General features: G+C 47.5%; 1 protein-coding gene across 3 annotated transcripts in view; it reads right to left on the reverse strand.

The window, feature by feature from the left end:
• Positions 1-7,959: 7,959 nt before the first annotated feature.
• Positions 7,960-21,352, reverse strand: part of AMOT (angiomotin) — a 77,390-nt gene continuing 63,997 nt past the window's right edge. For all 3 annotated transcript variants that reach the window (XM_077308816.1, XM_077308817.1, XM_077308818.1), the window contains exons 9-13: positions 18,399-18,589; positions 15,073-15,195; positions 13,747-13,979; positions 12,928-13,155; positions 7,960-11,636 (exon numbers count right to left, since the gene is read on the reverse strand). In XM_077308816.1, coding sequence (XP_077164931.1) covers positions 11,536-11,636; positions 12,928-13,155; positions 13,747-13,979; positions 15,073-15,195; positions 18,399-18,589 — 876 coding nt within the window. In that variant the 3' untranslated portion in view covers positions 7,960-11,535. The remainder of the gene's footprint in view (positions 11,637-12,927; positions 13,156-13,746; positions 13,980-15,072; positions 15,196-18,398; positions 18,590-21,352) is intronic.

The raw sequence follows: 21,352 nt of genomic DNA on the forward strand, positions 1-21,352 counted from the left end.
TGGGCCAACCAGGTCATGACGCCTTGACTGGAAACACCGAGGGACTCCCTCTATATGGCTGTATCCACCTCCCCAAAACTGGAAATTAAAGGCCTGTCTATGGATGAAGCCATGTATAGTGTTATCTAAGCTAGCTTGCTGGGAGGGGAGAGGTATAAATGCCTATAGAAATAAGTAGCCTAATTCGTTTATATACTTGGATTTATAGTTTCTGCATCTCTGGAGAAAGTGTGGATTTAAGAGGAGGAGGAGGATTGAAACAAACTCTAAGACAAAGGGAAGGGGCCACGGGGACAGAAGGAAATGGAGTTGAGAAGAAAAAAAAAAGGAGAGTACTGGTAATTGGAGACTCCCTGCTAAGAGGAATGGATCGCCATGTGGCTGGGCCCGACCCCCTAACCCGAGAGGTGTGTTGCTTGCAAGGGGCGAAGATTAAAGATGTTTCAGAAAGGCTGCCCAAACTCCTCAAATCTACGGATCGCTACCCATTTGTGATGGTCCATGTGGGAACGAATTACATGTCCCTGAATACCATCGCTCCTATTAAAAAAGACTATCAAGATCTGGGGAGGAAGCTCAAGCAAATGGGGGCACAAGTGGTATTCTCTTCAATCTTGCCTGTCAAGGGAAGAGGAATGCGTCGGGAGAGGAAGATAATGGAGGTGAATCACTGGCTGCGTAGTTGGTGCCGGCAGGAGAGATTTGGTTTCTGGGACCATGGGATAGGCTTTCTTGAGGAAGGCCTACTAGCACCTGATGGACTGCACTTATCGAAACTGGGGAAGAATGTGTTTGGCAGGAACCTGGGGAGATTCATCAGGAGAGCTTTAAACTAAAGCCACTAGGGGAAGGAGATGATCAACATAGGGAGTGTATGGAAGGAAAACTATCGGAGGCAGCCCAACCGGCAAGGCCAGCTCATAGGGAACCAAAAGTAAAAGGATTCAGATGTCTTTATACTAACGCCCGAAGCGTGGGCAATAAAAAGGAAGAGCTGGAACTTCTCATGCTGATGGAAAGGTATGATCTAGTAGGCATCACAGAAACTTGGTGGAATGATTCTCACGACTGGAATGTAATGGTGGATGGATATGAACTGTTCAGAAAAAACAGAATAGATCGAAGAGGTGGAGGAGTGGCACTGTATGTGAAGAAAGGGCTTACCTGTCAGGAAATTCTAGTGAAGGAGAGTATATCTACAGTGGAAAGCATCTGGGTGAAAATAAGCGAGGGGAAAACAAACAGTGTGGTGGTTGGTGTCTGCTACCGACCGCCTGACCAACGAGAAGATGTGGATGCTGCACTTTGTGAGCAGCTTGAGAAAATATCCAAACGGCAGGACCTTGTCATCATGGGTGACTTCAATTTCCCAGATGTGTGTTGGGAAACAAACTCTGCGAAGCGTCCTCAATCATGCAAGTTTCTGACCTGCCTGGCTGACAATTTCATTTATCAAATGGTAGATGAACCCACAAGAGGTTCAGCCATACTGGACTTAATACTGACCAACAGGCAAGAGTTGGTGGATGAGGTGAAGGAGGTGGGGACCCTAGGGGGAAGTGACCATGTCCTCATAGAATTCCTTTTGAGATGGGGAGCCAAGGAAGCTTGTAGCCAGACGCGGATGTTGGATTTTCGTAGGGCAAACTTTAATAAACTCAGAGACATGATGAGTGTCATACCATGGACGAGAATGCTGGAAGGGAAGGGAGCATGTGAAAGGTGGGCGCTACTCAAACAAGAGCTATTGCATGCTCAATCAATGACTATTCCAGAAATACGAAAACACTGCAGGAGCTCTAAGAAGCCTATTTGGATGAACAGAGAACTTCAAGAGGAACTAAGAAAGAAAAGGAAAATATTCAGGAAAATGGAGGGAAGGACAGAGCTCTAAAGAAGAGTACCTACAGGTTACTAGGCACTGTAGATCAATCATCAGAAAGGCCAAAGCTGAGAGTGAGCTACGATTGGCCAGGGAAGCCCATTGTAACAAGAAAAGATTTTTCAGTTATGTGAGGAGCAAACGTAAAGTAAAGGAGGCAATAGGCCCACTGTTGGGTGCGGATGGACAAACTCTAACGAAAGATGCAGAGAAAGCAGAAAGGCTTAGTGCCTATTTTACATCTGTTTTTTCCCACAGGTCAAAGTGTTTAGGCACATCTAGAGATGGCTGTAGCCAAAGGATAGTGTCTGGGTGGCAGGTTAACATGGATAGAGAGGTGGTCGAGAGGCATTTAGCTGCACTGGATGAGTTCAAATCCCCTGGTCCAGATGAAATCCACCCGAGAGTACTCAAAGAACTTTCCAGAGAACTTGCACAGCCCTTATCCATCATCTTCAGAACCTCTTTAAGGACTGGAGATGTCCCGGAGGACTGGAAAAGAGCAAACGTTATTCCGATCTTCAAAAAAGGGAGGAAGGATTACCCGGGAAACTACAGACCAGTGAGTCTGACCTCTGTTGTGGGGAAGATAATGGAGCAGATATTAAAGGGAGCGATCTGCAAACATCTGGAGGACAATTTGGTGATCCAAGGAAGTCAGCATGGATTTGTCTCCAACAGGTCCTGCCAGACCAACCTAGTTTCCTTTTTTGACCAAGTAACAGGTTTGCTGGATCGGGGAAATTCGGTTGATGTCATTTACTTGGATTTTAGTAAAGCTTTTGACAAGGTTCCCCATGATGTTCTGATCGATAAGTTGAAGGACTGCAATCTGGATTTTCAGATCGTTAGGTGGATAGGGAATTGGTTAGAGAACCGCACTCAAAGTGTTGTTGTCAATGGTGTTTCATCAGACTGGAGAGAGGTGAGTAGCGGGGTACCTCAGGGCTCGGTGCTCGGCCCGGTACTTTTTAACATATTTATTAATGATCTAGATGAGGGGGTGGAGGGACTACTCATCAAGTTTGCAGATGACACCAAATTGGGAGGACTGGCAAATACTCCGGAAGATACGAGATCTGAACACAATGGAAAAATGGGAAAATGAAAACAAGATGCAATTTAATAAAGATAAGTGTAAAGTTCTGCATCTGGGTCAGAAAAATGAAAAGCATGCCTACTGGATGGGGGATACGCTTCTAGGTAGCACTGTGTGTGAACGAGACCTTGGGGTACTTGTGGATTGTAAACTAAACATGAGCAGGCAGTGTGATGCAGCGGTAAAAAAGGCAAATGCCATTTTGGGCTGTATCAACAGAGGCATCACATCAAAATCACAAGATGTCATAGTCCCATTGTATACGGCACTGGTCAGACCACACCTGGAGTACTGTGTGCAGTTCTGGAGGCCTCACTTCAAGAAGGACGTCGATAAAATTGAAAGGGTACAGAGGAGAGCGATGAAGATGATCTGGGGCCAAGGGACCAAGCCCTATGAAGATAGGTTGAGGGACTTGGGAATGTTCAGCCTGGAGAAAAGGAGGTTGAGAGGGGACATGATAGCCCTCTTTAAGTATTTGAAAGGTTGTCACATGGAGGAGGGCAGGATGCTGTTTCTGCTGGGTGCAGAGGAAAGGACACGCAGTAATGGGTTTAAACTTCAAGTACAACGATATAGGCTAGATATCAGGAAAAAGTTTTTCACAGTCAGAGTAGTTCAGCAATGGAATAGGCTACCTAAGGAGGTGGTGAGCGCCCCCTCACTGGAAGTCTTCAAGCAAAGGTTGGATACACACTTTTCTTGGATGCTTTAGGATGCTTAGGGCTAATCCTGCATTGAGCAGGGGGTTGGACTAGATGGCCTGTATGGCCCCTTCCAACTCTATGATTCTATGATTCTATGATTGACTTTCTAAAGCTTATCGGGGGAGTCCCCAAACTGCCACCAGGAATAAGGATAAGGACAATTATGCTTTATAGGAGCTGATGACTTTGTCTCAAGCCACCCAAGAATCTTTAATGTGCCGGTTTCAAATCATTGGCTCAGGATCCTGACAGCATCCAGGAGGAAGAATTCTTACTTGTAGAGACCTGAAGGTTAGTCAAGAGCAGGGTTGGTCAAACTGTGTCCCTCGCTGGCAGGGGCTCATGGGATTTGTAGTCCATGGATATCTGGAGGACCACAGTTTGACCATCCCAGGTGAAGAGGTTAGTGGAGACATCAGGAAGAAATGGGCGGAACTCCCAAAATTGTCTCTTTAACCTTTGCCTCTCTAGAAGAAAGAAAGGTGTTCAAGAGCTTAGTTAATGAGATACAGCTGGAAACGGTCCCGTCAGTCTTTCTCTCCTGTGGGTGTCCCTGGTCGAGCCACTTCTTACTCCAAGTAGAGGAGCAGTGCTCAGTCAGAGAAGAATCCTGCCCCTCAACACTTGGATTTCCAAGGAACTAGGGTGTGGCCAAACACCAGTGTGGAGGGCAATTCTTTGAGCCGTTTGCTCACGAGGAGAGGCAACTTCCCACAACAAAGCCCTTAGCAGCCTGAATCAGATTCCGAATCCCCACCTGGTTCTCCAACCAGGAAATGAGAATGGGGCAGAGAGGGGGTTTGCCTGTTGCTGTCTTTGCTCAAGCAATCCTCTCCGCTCCCCCCAGCCTGTTTCCTAGTTGGGACCTGTGCTGAGGCTGAAGTTCCTTCACACAAGATCATGTCCATGGGTCTGACCCAGAAGCATCCTGGGGAGACTTCCCTTGACGGCTGGCTCCTGAGACAGAAGGAGAGGGAGAAGGTGTTTCCTAACCCCATAGATGTGCCTAGAGACGGTGAGGTCTCTTGAAGCAGCTCAAGACCGTACATACGAACCTTGCAAACCCGGTGCTGCTAGGCCAGCAGAAACCTCTGGTATGCCCTCACCGCTGCTGGGAGCCAGGATGTCCCAATGGATGGATTGTGATGCGAGGCTGTCTCTGGCCTTCCCCATGGCAACCCTGCAGCCAATGGGGCAGAGGTAGGAAGGAGCCTGGGAGAAGCCGGTGCTGAGGACAGCAGAGGTCCTGAGGGTGGGCAGAAAGGGTGACCAACCAGAGGCTGTGGGCCAGACACCTTGAGGGAGAGGGGGAAAGAGCTAGGGGAGGGGGGCAGGGATTTGTTCCCCTTCTCTTTGGCAAAAGAGAAAATAACCACTCTGTTTTATGCGGATGACATGGCCATCTTATCCCTCCCCAAAACAAGCCTGAATAAGATGCTGGCTATGTTAACAGATTACTGTAAAATGAGGTTGTAAAGATCAACTGCAATGAAACAAAAATACTGGGTTTGGGTTGTCCCCGAAGCATATTTGGCTGGTCAATCAATAACTACAACATCGATCAGTGCAGAGTTTTTAAATATCTAGGCATCACCTTTTAGGCCTGTTTCCTGGCAGGAATACTAAAGCCCTACTTTAATTTCTACCCACTGAGCAACTGGCACCACCCTGAATTTTTCCTACTCCAGGGAGGGGTCCCGGCAATGAAGGCCTTTCTAGGGAATTCCCCAGCCAGTGTGTGGGGTGGAGATCTAGGGGTGGAATAAAAAGATTCCAGCTCAGCTGGACATTATCCAAAGCAGCTTTCTTAGGAACATCTTAGGACTTCCCCAGGGCAGTCCAACAGCTCATTTAAGAACCAAGGTTGGACCCCCTTTGGTCTCTATGAGGACCCATCTAAGGCTCTTGGGTTTAAATTTCAAACTGGGAAATGCATCTGAAATCCAGCTGGCTACATAGGACGCCCCTTTTAGGCAGAGGACAACTATTAGGTCAACCCCAGTCTTGCAACTGTAAGCTTTACCCCCTTAGAGACCCTTAAAACCTGGGACCTCAAAATAATCCATAAATGGGTCATTGAAAAGGAGCCAAGCCGTGACATCTACCATGTTCAAAACTCCAGATTTTGTATATGGTATTCATTTTAAGACAGTCAAAACTCAAAAGTACCTAGGAGACCTCTTTGATCCCCTTAAGGAGAGCATTTACGACTGTCTGTTTTCAAACAATGCCTCCCGCCTATTTACGGTGTGGATATAATAAAGATCCCCTTAGATCAGTGATCCGCAACCCTTTTCAGGTTGCGGACTGGTGGGGGGGGGAGGGCAATCTGGGTGCTGTGCATGCGCGGCAGCCCCTGCACAAACGTGCATGTGCAACAGGTCCGCGCATGTGCGTTTGCACCGCCGGCATGCCGGCGGCCACGCTTCTCCCCCCCCCACAGAAAGCAGCTTGCCAGGCCGCAAGCTAATTGGTCACTTTGGCAGCCGCCTGGTCATTGGGGACCCCTGCCTTAGATGACAGTCTCTGTCCATGTGCTTCCTATCAGAGATTTCACACATTACCTCTTTTACTGCCCGCTCTATGATCCCATCGACACGGGGTTATACAAGGCCATCCCGCACTCTATCAGAACAGTAGAGATTGTATTAGCTTCTTACTGACAAAAGCAAATTCATATTTAACAATTGAGGTCGCCTTCTTTATGCAGTTATTGAAGAAAGTAAAGGAATCATTTTGTACATGCCAATCTCTCAAGCAGAAATCGTTGTATTTATTATAATTGACCTAATTCTGTATTTTATAATGGTCTTAGCTTATTTATTGTATGATAGTTATAATTTGATGTATATACTGCCACTCCCTGCAAGCTGGCTCCTGGAGGTTCACAACGTGTGTGTATATATAGACATCTGTACATAAAAACAATCATACAACCATGAAACATCCTAAAAACAAAACCTAGTGTAATACATCAAGATGGTGGTACAACTAGGGGGGGGAACCCTTCCCAGTTTCCAGTGCAGTTGTCTCAGTGGGATGGAAAAGCTGGAGGTGTACAAAGAAAATGAGGTTTGAACAGTGATTCTATGTAGGTTTAATACCTGAAACCTAAAAACTTGGCCGGGGGGGGGGGGGGAGCGAAGAGTCTGAATTTCCTGGTATTTATTGCACGTTGTTGTTGTTGTTATGTGCGAAGTCGTGTCCGACCCATCGCGACCCCATGGACAATGATCCTCCATGCCTTCCTGTCCTCTACCATTCCCTGGAGTCCTTTTAAGTTTGCACCTACTGCTTCAGTGACTCCATCCATCCACCTCATTCTCTGTCGTCCCCTTCTTCTTTTGCCCTCGATCACTCCCAGCATTAGGCTCTTCTCCAGGGAGTCCTTCCTTCTCATGAGGTGGCCAAAGTATTTGAGTTTCATCTTCAGGATCTGGCCTTCTAAGGAGCAATCAGGGCTGATCTCCTCTAGGACTGACCGGTTTGTTCGCCTTGGAGTCCAAGGGACTCGCAAGAGTCTTCTCCAGCACCAGAGTTCAAAAGCCTCAATTCTTTGACGCTCGGCCTTCCTTATGGTCCAACTTTCGCAGCCATACATTGCAACTGGGAATACCATAGCCTTGACTAAACGCACTTTTGTTGGCAGGGTGATGTCTCTGCTTTTTATGATGCTGTCTAGATTTGCCATAGCTTTCCTCCCCAGGAGCAAGCGTCTTTTAATTTCTTTGCTGCAGTCCCCATCTGCAGTGATCTTGGAGCCCAGGAAAATAAAATCTGTCACTATCTCCATTTCTTCCCCATCTATTTGCAGGAATTGAGAGGGCCGGATGCCATGATCTTTGTTATTGCACGTAGCCTCAACCAAATGCCTGGCGGAAGAGCTCCATCTGGTAGGCCCTGTGGAACCTCGAGAGTTCTGATAGGGCCTGCAGCTCTTCAGGGAGCTCATTCCACCAGGTAGATGCCAACATGACAGGGGTTCATGGGAACTGTAGTCATGGACATCTGTAGAGCCTCAGGCTGGCCACCCCTGCTGTAGGTCCTAGTCTAGGAACTTCTGTGTGGGTGTATGAATCCAACTGCCTCCTTTCCCAATACTCCCGTTCACCTGGTGCCGATATTTACACCAAGGAGAAGGGATAATCTAGAATTGAAGGATGGGTGGACCCAATTTAGGTATGACAAAGAGTTTAGAAAAGCTTTTCACCAACTGCCAACATGGTTGCTCAGATTCCAAAACACAGACCAAGAAAACAAAGTCACATAAATTTCGTTTAATACATTTTTATATAGAAAAAAGGCAACATTGCTACAATTTCTAAAAGCCATTACCTAGAAAGTTTCTGGTCTTTCAAACTAGGCTTCTGTATTTTGGACTTTAAATGACAAGACACATAAGCTGGTCCCTTCCTGCCGTAGATCTACCTTAGTGGACACAATTTACGGAACGTTAATTGATTCTGCAGTTATGGTTTCCTATACACGAAGAAACTGAGCACGGCACCGAGGAATCCCTTCCATTCCTCAAAGGGGTTATTGTTCCAGATTTCGATCCCCAACTGGCTCTCTTGAGGCACATTTCTGTTTTCTGGTCCCTGCCAGAAACCGGTGGGGAAAAGTCTGCCAAGGACTCTTGATGCCTTCTTGTGGACAAAAGGGCTCCCTCCTCTTGAATTATTTCTAGTCTGGCTAGCTCATGGCCCACCCGGCTCTCGCTTCCCAACTGTGCGGAAAGTTTTCCAAGCACCGCCCAGGTTGCCTCCGTTTGGGGGTGGGGTGCAGTACTGCGCACAGAATCCTCACCCTTGGAAGGATGCGTCAGTCAGCAGTGGGACTCACAGCACAAGAGTGGCCTTGTGCAGGGACAGCAGAGCTGCGGGGCCTGGGGCTTCCCTAGAACGGCATGGGAAATCTGAGGAGGGAGGAGGGGCAGCCAGGCAGGAGCCAGAAGGCTCTGTTGCACCTGCTCTGCTCCTGTGGGCTCCACTTGGCTCTGGCTTTTCTCTGCCGTGGGACAAATGGCAAATCTAGCTTGCTCTGCCGGGTGGCACGAGGAGGACAGGAGAAGCGGCAGAAGCATGCTGTTGGGCACCAGCAGAGCACAAAGGAAAAGAAAGGTTCTGCTCCGGCATAACCTTGACATTTTAGTGATAAGCATTTGGTCCACCGGAGAAAACAAGTGGAAGATTTAAGACCCCCCACGCCCCAAGGCTGAAATGTGGCACAGAAGCGAGAATCCTGCACCCTCCTGAAAACTGATTCCATTGGCTCATTTGAGATCCAAACACAGGAGCAGAGGCTGCCCATGGGTTAAGGCGGGGCTAGAGTGGCTGCCGTTTTTCTCTCAACCCCAGACAACCAAGCAGCTGAACATTCTTTGGTATCGGGATGCAGGCTGTTGTGCTACTACTAAAGGCAGAGGAGCCCTGCGTGAAAAACATGCCTGCAGGTGCCCAGTCAGGGGCCACTGGACACCGGAGGGGAAGGAAAAAGGGTGCTTCGGCAGTTTCTTCAGAATGCTTAAACAGTTCCTGAAAGATGCAGAACTACTACCATCCGAAGAAGTCGCATCTTTGCAGACAGAAATGTATTTTCTTCATAAATACAGTACAGTTACAATGATGAGGCTTAATTCTAGACGTAAAAACACACATTCCTATACAGGTACAAGGAGGAAATACACAGAGGCAACGAGCGAAGACACAGCCACTTCCTCCTGGCTGGCCAGGCACTGGCCAGGATGTCCTTAAGTGGAGCAGAGCTGCAGCAAGGACACTGGAGGTTTCAGAAGGAAATAAGCCACAAAAACCCACCCCTCTGCTGGTAAGGAAGAACTACAAAGTTTCCCCGAGACTGCCTGCAGCTTTGCTTCCATTAGACATTCATGTTACAGGAAACCCTTAATCTAAAGTATGGTTCAAGCATAACAATTATCAGTTTTATACTTGTCTCATTTCCAGTATGAAGCAGCTTATGGGGAGAAAGGGGGAAGGGGGGAGTATTGAGTTTGACAAGGACCTACATTTCTTTCTGGAAAGTGGTATGTGACGATGCATGGCCCACCTTATGTTCTCTAGATTTGCAGGAGGCAAAACGTTCTCAGCTAGCAGGTTGGAATTGACAAGCACGGACAGGAGCTTTCCTGGTACCCTCAGTGCCCACATTAAGCAGAGCCAGTGGGAGACAACCGTCAAGTGAGACAATACTTCTCTGGACACCCCCCTCCCCGTCCTTCACTTTAGGGAGGAGCTGGAACCCACAGGAGCCTTGATCTCTGTCCCTTCCAGAGGGCAATAAAACTCCATGCTGCTTCTCTTAGAACACTGTGACCCCTCATTCCTCTAGCAAGAAATGATCCAGAAGGCCTTAAAGGCCTTCCAGGACGCCACTGAGGCATTGCGCTTTGTTCTCTCTGGTCCTGTCCTGTGCTCAGAGCTTCCCATTCAACCTGCCGCACCTTGGAGAGGAACGTCAACGTGAAGAGAAGGCAAGGGGAGGGGGAACCCATCTAAGAATGCTGAAAGGCGTGCTCCCACTTCACAGCCAGTTTCAGGGTTCCACCTGCAGTTCTGGAATGTGACAACCCCCCCCCCCCCCCCCGTAGGAGAAAGAGAGAGAGAGAAAGAGAGAAAACTAGCAGGGAGGAGCTCAGTTAGTTTCAATGTTGTGAACTGAGGAGAAATCATTAGCCCAAAGTGGCAAGATATACGCCGACTCCCGGACACAGAAAAATGAAAAGTTGCCAAGCAGACGTGATAATTCCAGAGGAAGCCACAATTTTCTATCTAACTTGTGCAGAAGGAAAAAAAGAGTCTTTTAATTGTAAAATTGGCAGCCTGGAGGGCTGCTGTACTTCTCAAAAACTGACTCAAACATCACTGTTACTTTGAGCAAGGCACTCTGTTCTTATCTGTGTCTCATCGGAAGGAGAGTTGCTGTCCGAATGAGGTGGTGGCGGTCCAACAAGGCATTTGGGTAGTCTGCAAAAGACATTGTAGAAAAATCTTCACCATGATCGCGTGGAGACTCAGAGCTCAGTTCCTCAAGAACGCCAAACCACAGATGCACGGCCACAAACAGAACGAAGGGCTGATATCCGTCAAGATAGCTGAATCTGAAGATTGGAGGGGGGGAACCTCATCTAGGGGTGGGCGCTTCGGTGCCCAAAGCCCCCAGCCCTACTCATGACATATGTGATAGTGGAAACCCTTTTCTTCTCAGGGAGTCTCATGGGAGGACAGAGTGCCAAGAAGAAAATACAGAACCTCAGGCACACTGCGCAAACACAACACTGGCTCCCTCCTGGAATGTATAGTGAGAACAGACACCCTCCCAAGCAGAGGAGAGTCTCCTGACATCTCCTGGAGGTTCATGGGCTGATTCTCAGGAACGTCTGAATATTCAGGACACTGAAAGGACAAAATGGGTGACAGCACCGGGATATCATGTGGCCACTGGGAAGCCGGGCTGTGACAGGCTCCGGAAAGGCATTTGAACACCAGTGCCTAACAGTGACTTTTGATTTTCTTAAAAAATACACGTTTTTATTAAAAAATACTAACATTAAAAAAAATTAGTGCACTTAAGACCTTGATTTTATCGTGATGCTACCAGATGCAGGATTTTTGTTTTAAAAAGTGTTTGCAGAAAACCGTCTTCTCAAAGAGGCCAACAAATCATACGTTACCCTGCCCACACTTTTGAGAACAGATATACCGCGACATACAACTGGGCATTCCTCCTTCAGGAATCAGGTGCTGCAACTTGCCAATTAGAAAAACCAAGAGCCAAGTCCAGGGAGGGGGGGGGTGAGGCTTGCTGCTCCCCTCCAGCTTTGCATTTCTTCAGATAAGATACTCCACCATTTCCGCATCGTTGAGGTCCTGCCCCAAACTGTGCATGGGATTTTTTCTTTCCAGAGTGCTGGAGTAGAAAACTGAAGCATCTGTGAATGAGAGAAAGGCACAAATGAAGGAAGCTGTGAGAGTTTATAAAGAGGTGAACGAGACACAGTAACAGAAGCCTCTGTTTTTCTGTCCATGTGGCAAGATGGCCATCCGTATGGCGGGAAGGCATATGCACTGCGAGGCCCCACCCCGGGAGGGGGAGGCACTCAGAGGCAATGGGGCTGCTCTCTGGACCACCAGTCTTGAGGGCCAGGCTTTCCCCACAGGGATCAGCAGGAGTCAGGAAACTATTTATTCATTTATTTAGATGCTTATACTGCCCTTCCCTTCAGCTCTGGGCGGTCTGCATAAAGCTTATCCCCAAAATTAATCACTGTTGGTCTTCAAGGTGCCCCGGAACTTAAACTTGGTTCTGCTGCATCAAACCAACCCCATGAGCCTCCTGAATCTATTACACGGGAGAAACTCCACAAGGTGCCTCTCCACTGAGGCACACAGGGTTCCCATCAAGGGCAACAAGGCTGAGCCCCCTCCTGCTGGCATGACCCCTCCTTAACAGAGCCCGGTGGAGGGTTCTGCTTCTTCTTGCACTCAAGCCTTGGGATCTGTCTTCTGCCTCAAATGCTGGCCAGGGGTCCCTTGCCCAGGACAAGCCTCGGCCAGAAAGCTGTGTGAGTGAGGACACTGCTCATCTGCTCCATTCTGGTTCAAAGTCAGCCAAGATTTGCAATGATCTCGCAGTAAAATTGCAGGGACCTTCTGCCTCTGTGTGCACGAAAAACAGTATCTTAACAGGAGCCATGCAATGACATGCCCGATTAGCTGTGCTCGCCCCTGGTGTCCTGTGCCCAGGCAGTGGGTGGGCTGGGCGTGGTAGCCGAGGGGTGAGAGGGAGCCTGGTGGAGTTGGAGGGCATGCCCAGGAGAGCTCTGCAGGTGGCCGGCTCTGTAATGCTCCAGGGCTCTGCTCTCCTCCCTGCCACAATTACCCAGTCTCTCCGGGCAGCTCTCTAGGGGTGCAACTCAGCCTGGCACTCACTGCATTGGGTTCTGGTTGGGACACCTCTTGCTGGCTGGAGGAGCGGGGGGCGAGACAGGTTGGGGGGGCCCATCTTGTGGTTGGGGACTTGGGGCCGGCTACTGAGGATGCGAAGCAGTGGCCACATGTTGCTCCTAGTGGCCGTGTTGAGCCCCTCTTGTTAGGGTTGCATGTCAACACCGGGGTGGGGCACGCAATGCACAGCTCGTCCTCTTGTTCTATTTCGCGGAGAGAACAGCCTGCCTCCAATCAGTTCCAGAACAGCCAGAACTGTGTGGGCATGCGGCTTACCAGCTTTCTCTGCAGGGTAGGACAGGCTCACAGCAGGGAGCCTCCCCGACACAGGAGGCGGGGCAGAGGAGACAGGGGTCTTGTTCTGCTCGCTGCCACGATCCGTCTGAGTGCTACAGTCTCGGCTGCCGGTTTTTGAGTGTGCAGACAGGAGTGGTGTAGAAGGGAGGACAGGGGAGGGGGTGGAAGGGATGGATTCCGAGCGGCATTCTGTTCCCAGCAGAACACCTGAGGCAAGAACAAAGAGAGGGCAAGACTGCAAGGTAGGTCCCCCAACATCTGCAAACACCCACTTTGGTTCCGGTAGCACTGCCTTTCACCTGGCCCCTCCAGTCTTGCTAGCCCCTTGCAGCTATGTCGCCAGTGCCCACGGACCGTTCTCGAGAGTTCTATAAGCAAAACTACTGAAACTGTTTCTATGGTCAGGGCTAACCTGCATGCCCCGGTGTGGATGCCACAAGGAAGCCCCATCTCAGAAGCAAAGCACAGCTGGCCCTGTTTACTACTGGGATGGAGACCACTAAGGAAGGCCAGTGCTGCTCCACAGAGACAGGCAGTGGCAAACCACCTCTGGATGTCTCTCACCGTGAAAGTCACCTAGTAGTGGGGGAAGCCGAAACCCCCCCTGACCTGGGCCCAGCGCTCTGAACTGTTGTCCTGCACTCGTGGCTGCATCAAGTGCTCATCCTCAGGAAAGGGGAATTCCTGCTCAGGTGCGCGGCCTCACTTTCATCTCTGATGTCTGCTGTGCAGTCCCTTGTCCGGGGCTACAGTCCTCCTGGGATCTCCGAGATCTCCCACTGATCCCAAGCAGATTACCTAAGCTGCCTTTCCAGCTCTTGTCCTCCCTCTTCTCTTCCGGAATGGGGGTGCTGCTCAGGGTGGAGGAGTGGGAAATCAAGCCAGACCCTGTGTTGGAGATGGACATCAGGGACTTGGCTGGCCTCATGGAAGACAGCTGGTCGGTCTTGCTGGCCTCCTTCCGGGACCGCTGCTGGAGGACTTTAATCATGGCATCCTTCTCAATGAGCTGAGCATGGAGAGTCTTGATCCTAAGGGGGACGGACAAAAGATACTCCTTTGTGCTGTTGCCACCTCCTTCCTGCCAGGCAGCCAGGAATGGAGAAGAAGGAGGTCCTGGCCTGATGACAGGAGGTTTCCTGACCTCACAACTTGGGAAAAAGCAGCCCAGAACCACCTTCTGAAAAAGAGGAGCACCTCAGCTCATCTCTAGAGGCAACAGAAGCTGCAACTTCAGAGCATTGTTACTGAAACCTAACAGGTTTCCCCGTTAGAAGCAACAAGACAAATCAAAGAAAACATATAGTACTCAGCAATATTTGATCTGGTCTAAATTATTGTCTTTGTGTGAGAGGCACACGATGCTTATAGGACTACAGGAATGAGCCACTTGGAGAGAAAGGAACGACAGGGGCTTTCTCCCAAGAGAAGGAAAAGGATCTGGGCCATCAACAAAAACTGCAAGAAAGAAAATCTCCAGGTCCATCTTCTTGCCAGATCATGGAGGCTCTTCCCATGCAATACCCCATCCCATGTTGATATTTTGAGGAGGAAGGGAAGATAGATTCATCTTCATGAATGGAAAAAACTGAAGCCACGGGATTCACGCATGAGTCATGATTCTTCAAAGTTTAGGAACTCTTCTGGTCAACTCCAATCTAAACAGTCCGCAGAGCAACCAAGCCTCTGTGCACAGTAATGCCAAGCTAAGCCCCCCCCCTGCCCAGATCCAGCCCACTTCCAGATCTGCCTCCAAAATCTCCAAATATTCCCACATCCAGAGTTGGCAACTCTAGCAGTGATCCTTCTGTATGTGGCAAGAAGGTGAAACAATGAAAAAGAAGAGTTGGTTCTTATATGCTGCTTTTCTCTAGCAGAAAGAGTCCCAGAGAGGCCTACAATTGCCTTCCCTTCCTCTCCCCACCACAGAAACCCTGTGAGGGAGGTGAGGCTGAGAGAGCCCTGATATCACTGCTCAGTCAGAACAGCTCTATCAGTGCTATGGTGAGCCCAAGGTCACCCAGCTGGCTGCATGGGAGGGGGGGGGGGGGCAGGAGCGCAGAATCAAACCCAGCTCACCAGATTAGAGGCTACCACTATTAACCATTAAACCAAGCTTTTTACCTTCCTTCCATGTCAAGGCACCTCCTGTTGGCCATCAGAATCTCCTCCTCTTCTTTCTGAATGCGAGCATCCAGAGAAATGTCATAACTGGCGTTGGGGGAGTGGCTGATGATTGTGGTGTCCCTAAGAACAAGGCGATCCTTGAGTTAGCTGCGAGTCATCTCTCCCACCCACCAGCATCTCCTTCTACACTTTCCAGGAGACTCAAGGAGAAGTTGAACCCTTTCCAGCACCGAGCAAGCTATGCTATCTGTAGAATCACACCTTTGATGGGAAGGGAGTGGAGGGATGAATGGGAAAAACCAACACTTTTGTATATTAAAAAAATACTCTGGGCAGAAAAACAGCATGCCAGGCAAAATGGAATCAAGTCAAGCCTTATGTCAAACATGCTCATTTTCTTTGTTCAGAGATCTTGTTAAATAAGCTCTCGCTTCCACACGCCATTATCAGCATCTTTTCATTCCAAGACTGGCAAAACTGGTTCTGGTGAGCACCCAGTCATCGAATCTTGGCGTTGGAAGGGGCCATACAGGCCAACACCTGGTTCAGTGCCGGATCAGCCTAAAACATTGTTGACAAGTATCTGCCCAGCTGCTGTTTGAAGACTGCCACTGAGGGCAATGACCCAATGCTTCTTTAAAAACAAAGACAGCATCCACGTTAGGAAGCAGCAGGCTTTAGGACTGTATTTGATTACGATTACTAGTAGTCCTGAATTGCAATCGGAATTTTGGTTTCTTAAAACCTGTTTTGTCCCTGTGGTAAGCTGCCCAGAGAAAGGTGGCAAATAAAGGCTTTATATAAACAAATAAATAGTAAAATACATTAACATCTCTCCCTGTCACTGCTGCCCAGCTCAGCCCATACTTGGCTTCATTCCTTTACCACCATTCTCCTTTTCTAAAATGGGGAGGGGGTGTCCATGCACAAGACAGTTGCCTAATCAGTATAATATATACCAAGTGATTTTGACAGAACTGGAGACTGATTCCCACTCCTGTTTGGTTAGAATCATAGAATCATAGAGGTGGAAGGGGCCATACAGGTCATCTAGTCCAAGCCCCTGCTCAACGCAGGATTAGCCCTAAGCATCCTAAAGCATCCAAGAAAAGTGTGTATCCAACCTTTGCTTGAAGACTGCCAGTGAGGGGGAGCTCACCACCTCCTTAGGCAGCCTATTCCACTGCTGAACTACTCTGACTGTGAAAAACTTTTTCCTGATATCTAGCCTATATCGTTGTACTTGAAGTTTAAACCCATTACTGTGTGTCCTCTCCTCTGCAGCCAGCAGAAACAGCATCCTGCCCTCCTCCAAGTGACAACCTTTCAAATACTTAAAGAGGGCTATCATGTCCCCTCTCAACCTCCTTTTCTCCAGGCTGAACATTCCCAAGTCCCTCAACCTATCTTCATAGGGCTTGGTCCCTTGGCCCCAGATCATCCTCGTCGCTCTCCTCTGTACCCTTTCAATTTTATCTACGTCCTTCTTGAAGTGAGGCCTCCAGAACTGCACACAGTACTCCAAGTGTGGTCTGACCAGTGCCATATACAATGGGACTATGACATCTTGTGATTTTGATGTGATGCCTCTGTTGATACAGCCCAAAATGGCATTTGCCTTTTTTACCGCTGCATCTCACTGCCTGCTCATGTTTAGTTTACAATCCAAAAGTACCCCAAGGTCTCGTTCACACACAGTGTTACCTAGAAGCGTATCCCCCATCCAGTAGGCATGCTTTTCATTTTTCTGACCCAGATGCAGAACTTTACACTTATCTTTATTAAATTGCATCTTGTTTTCATTTTCCCATTTTTCCATTGTGTTCAGATCTCGTATCTTCCGGAGTATTTGCCAGTCCTCCCAATTTGGTGTCATCTGCAAACTTGATGAGTAGTCTCTCCACCCCCTCATCTAGATCATTAATAAATATGTTAAAAAGTACCGGGCCAAGCATCGAGCCCTGAGGTACCCCGCTACTCACCTCTCTCCAGTCTGATGGAACACCATTGACAACAACTCTTTGAGAGTGCGGTTCTCTAACCAATTCCCTATCCACCTGACTATCTGAAAATCCAGATTGCAGTCCTTCAATTTATCCATCAGAACATCATGGGGAACCTTGTCAAAAGCTTTACTAAAATCCAAGTAAATGACATCAACCGAATTTCCCCGATCCAGCAAACCTGTTACTTGGTCAAAAAAGGGAAACCAGGTTGGTCTGGCAGGACCTGTTGGAGACAAATCCATGCTGACTTCCTTGGATCACCAAATTGTCCTCCAGATGTTTGCAGATCGCTCCCTTTAATATCTGCTCCATTATCTTCCCCACAATAGAGGTCAGACTCACTGGTCTGTAGTTTCCCGGTTCTGCGTCTGAACTCTGAACAGGATATGAGCAGGTCATGAAGATGGCCAGAGATCTGGAGATCAAACCCCTGAGAAAGGCTGAGACTGGGTATGTGTAGCCTGGAGGGAACTGAGGAGAGATTGGCCTCTTCAAACATCCAAAGGGGTTTATCTGGAAGAGGGTGAGGCTTTGTACTGTTTCTCTAAAAGGCAAGGCTAGATCTAACAGTACGAATTGCAGATTCAAGGGGGTCGCCATGTTGGTCTGAAGTAGCACAACAAAAAATGGATTTCAGTAGCACCTTTAAGACCAACAAAGATTTATTCAAGGTGGGAACTTTCGAGTGCAAGCACTTGAAAGCTCACACCTTGAATAAATCTTTGTTTGTCAATGACCCATTATGCACGGGGGTTTTAGCGCACATTCGGGGTGGAATGGCAGCGACTAAAATCACCGATAACGCACGGTGCCGGCTGCAACCGGCTGCAGCTTCGGTGCATGCCGCTGAAAAAGCTGCATCAGCGAAACACGGAAGAAAGCGCAGCTTCCGGGTGACCGGGGCGCAACCAGAAGCGGCGCCCGGATCGCCGCGTGCATAATCGGTTACTCTGGGTTTTGCCGCCGTTGCGCCCCGCCCCGTGCATAACCGGTGTGCGTCGCGTCTTCCCCCTCCGCGTTTTCCATGTGACTCGACATCGCCGTTTTGGCAGCCGTGCATAATGGGCCTAAAAGGTGCTCTTAGACTCTATTTTTGTAGTACAAATTGCAGGAAAGCAGACCTTGGGGCAATGTGAAGAGAAACCAGACACCACCAAGAACAGTTTGACCACAAAACCAATTTCATGGGCTTCTCTCTCACTCTCAAGATCTTCAAGCAGAGAGCCATCTGCTGGTGATTTCCTGCACTGACCAAGAGTTTGAACTAGATGACCTCCAAGGCCCCATTCAGCCCCAGGAGCCTAATCCTGTCCTTACCTCTGTGCCGCAACAGTAGCTGCTGCATCCAGTGCAAACTGGCGCATCACACTTTCTTCCAGGTACTTCTGTTCCCACTTGGTCATGTCAGCTTCCAGAGCAAGGATCCTCTCCTCCTTTTCACGCAGGATCTCCATGAGGGAGGTAGCACTGCACTCAGAGATGCTGGCAGGCTGAGATGTACCTTGTCGCTAAAGGAAGAAGCCAGGAGACACGCCAGTTAGCTGACTGGCACCAATGCACAGATTCAGATTCCTTTATTGGCATAAGATTTGATATACTTAAAACAAAATTTAAAACAGAAACAAATTCTGGACATAGACACACGGACAACAGTAATAAGGCCTTATGCAGTACAGCCGGTCTGCAGCAGAGATAGATTAGTTCTCGAGATAGTTGGCAGGATTTTTGCAAGGTCCACCATCTGAGAAGGCTCCTTTACACTCAGCAACATCTTCACTGGATGTTTCTCATCGCTGCATAGATACTTCAGTTTTCCCATAAAACCCCCCAGATAGTGATGGAACATCTGAAATTTGGGGCTGTTGAATAATAGGTGGCTAAAGGAATCTGGTACATTGCACCCATGCAGATAGCTTCTCTCATTTTGAGGGATTTGAAGGAAGCGTCCTTTTGATAGGTTTGAAGGGAGGATGTTTAGGCGAGCAAGGAGAAAGGCCCTTTTAAGGGAATAGTCATCTAACACTTGCAGATATAGGGGCATTGATTTATATGACCAGGGAATGTTCCAATGGCCTGGTGAACAGATCCTGTGGGTTGATGTGCCTATTATCTGAATATCCTGGTCTTCTAGTCTTTTAGTGATCAGCTTCTAGACTGTGCTCTCGTCATAATTAACTAGAGTAGATAGATCTAATCCTAAGCAACGAAGTTTATGAAAAGCCCTTAATAAAATAGGGATATCCTAAAGTGTTAGAAAGTAGAGATAGTGGAAAAGAATGGAAGTGGATTTTTAACCAGTATTTGAATGTACAAAGCCAGGCTCTGGTTTCTAGGGTCTGTTGATCAAGCTCCGCTAAGAGTGTATGGTTTGTGACACAATTTGGTACATCCAACAATTGCCTTAAAAAGGTAGATTGACATTTTTCAACTTTCAACACCGATCCAAATTGGGCTTCCAAAAAGCAGTTGGGATATTATTTTAGCTGCATAGATTTTCATTGTGGCCGAGAAATTCCTATTACCCATCTGGTGGAAACATTTTGCCAGTAAAGCCAGTTGCCCCTTAGAGGATTTGACAACCTTCTCTATATGGTAGGTCCACTTATTGTTATAGCTAAAATTCATACCAAGATATTTAAAATGATATACTTGCTCTATTTGATTGCCTCTCACCTTCCACTGGTATTTATGTCTAGCTTTGGCAAAAATCTTAGTTTTCTCAAAATTAATCGTGAGATGGTTTTCGGTACAGTAATCTATAAAAGTTCTAAGATATCTTGTTAGGCCTATTCGGGTTCTTGAAAGGATGATTGTATCATCCGTGTATAGTAACAGAGGTGTAGATCTATTACCTACCGAGGGGGGGGGGGTGACCATTGGTTCTCCCCAAAAGAGCAGGGAGATCGCTAAGAAAAAGATTAAATAAATGAGGAGCAAGAATGCATCCCTGCTTCACTCCCATATTAATGGGTATTTTATCAGTTAGATTCCCCTCTTTTGAGTACTTTACTTGGCAGAAATTATTACAATGTAGTTGTTTTAATAAAAGTAATAGGTGGTCCTCGACGTTTAAATCCGCCAATTTTTGCCACAGTTTTTCTCTCGGGATCGAATCAAAGGCTGACTTAAGGTCAATAAATGCTGTAACCAATTTCCCTCTCTTGCGACTTAAGTATTTCTTAATTAGAGTGGATAAGACAGCGCAGTGGTCAAGTGTGGTGCTGCCTTTCCTAAATCCTATTTGTTCTGGTCCTAGTATGTTATTGTCGTGGATCCAATTAGAAAGAATGTTGGCTAGGTATTTTGAATACAGTTTGCTTATAACAGATAGTAGACTAATAGGGCGATAGTTACCTGGCATACTGATGTTACCCTTTTTAAAAATGGGCAAGATAATAGAGCTTAGCCAAGCTTCGGGGATATGACAAGTAGTATTAATTAGAGTGAATAGGTTTGCCAATGGATGTGCCCACCACTCGGAAAAATGAATAAACATTTCTGGAGTGATTCCATCTGGGCCTGGCGATTTACAGGAAGAAAGGGACTTATTCAGATTACTGATATCACCTGGATGAACCTTTATCCAATGAGGCAAAGGGGACTGTACTCTGCTGGGACTAGTTGACTCCAACAGAGTTGGACTCGAAAGCAGCTTAGAGAAATGGACTGTTTGTATTATATAGGGCATTGGTAACTACCTTCCAGAAAATCCGGTTATTAGGCGATTTTAAAGCTTTGTTTAAGTCTTCCCAATTCTTTTTGTAAAAGATTGAGTTTTTGGATCTGACCAGTAGCTCATATTCCTTTTTAGTTTTGATGTAGGAATCTTGGTCCATTTGGTGACTGGATTTTAAGAAAGTTTTGAAAAGATTGCGTAATTCTTTCTTCTTAGCTAGACAATCCTTATCAAACTAGGTGGTTATTTTGGTTATAACCTTCACAGGTTTAGCTAAGGAATAAAGAGATTCCATTAATTCATCATAGGTATATAAGGCAGATTGAATAGACTCTGCAGAGATAAGGTTTTCCCTAAGGGCAATTAATTTTGGAGACTCTAGGAGTTCTTCCACGAGATGAGCAATTGATGTTGTCCAGTTAATCTTCCTAAATAATAGGGCGGTGTCAGGCAAAGGGTCGTTAACAAGGAGAGGCTCTATAATTTCAATTTGAATTGATAGAGATAGTGGCATGTGATCGCTTTCAGTGCGACATTTGATGGCAAAGTCCTTGACAAGATTGACTCTGGAGACACACAACAATAATCAATAACA

Source organism: Paroedura picta, chromosome 13 (genome assembly GCF_049243985.1).
Source record: "Paroedura picta isolate Pp20150507F chromosome 13, Ppicta_v3.0, whole genome shotgun sequence".
In the NCBI taxonomy this organism is placed as follows: Eukaryota; Metazoa; Chordata; class Lepidosauria; order Squamata; family Gekkonidae; genus Paroedura; species Paroedura picta.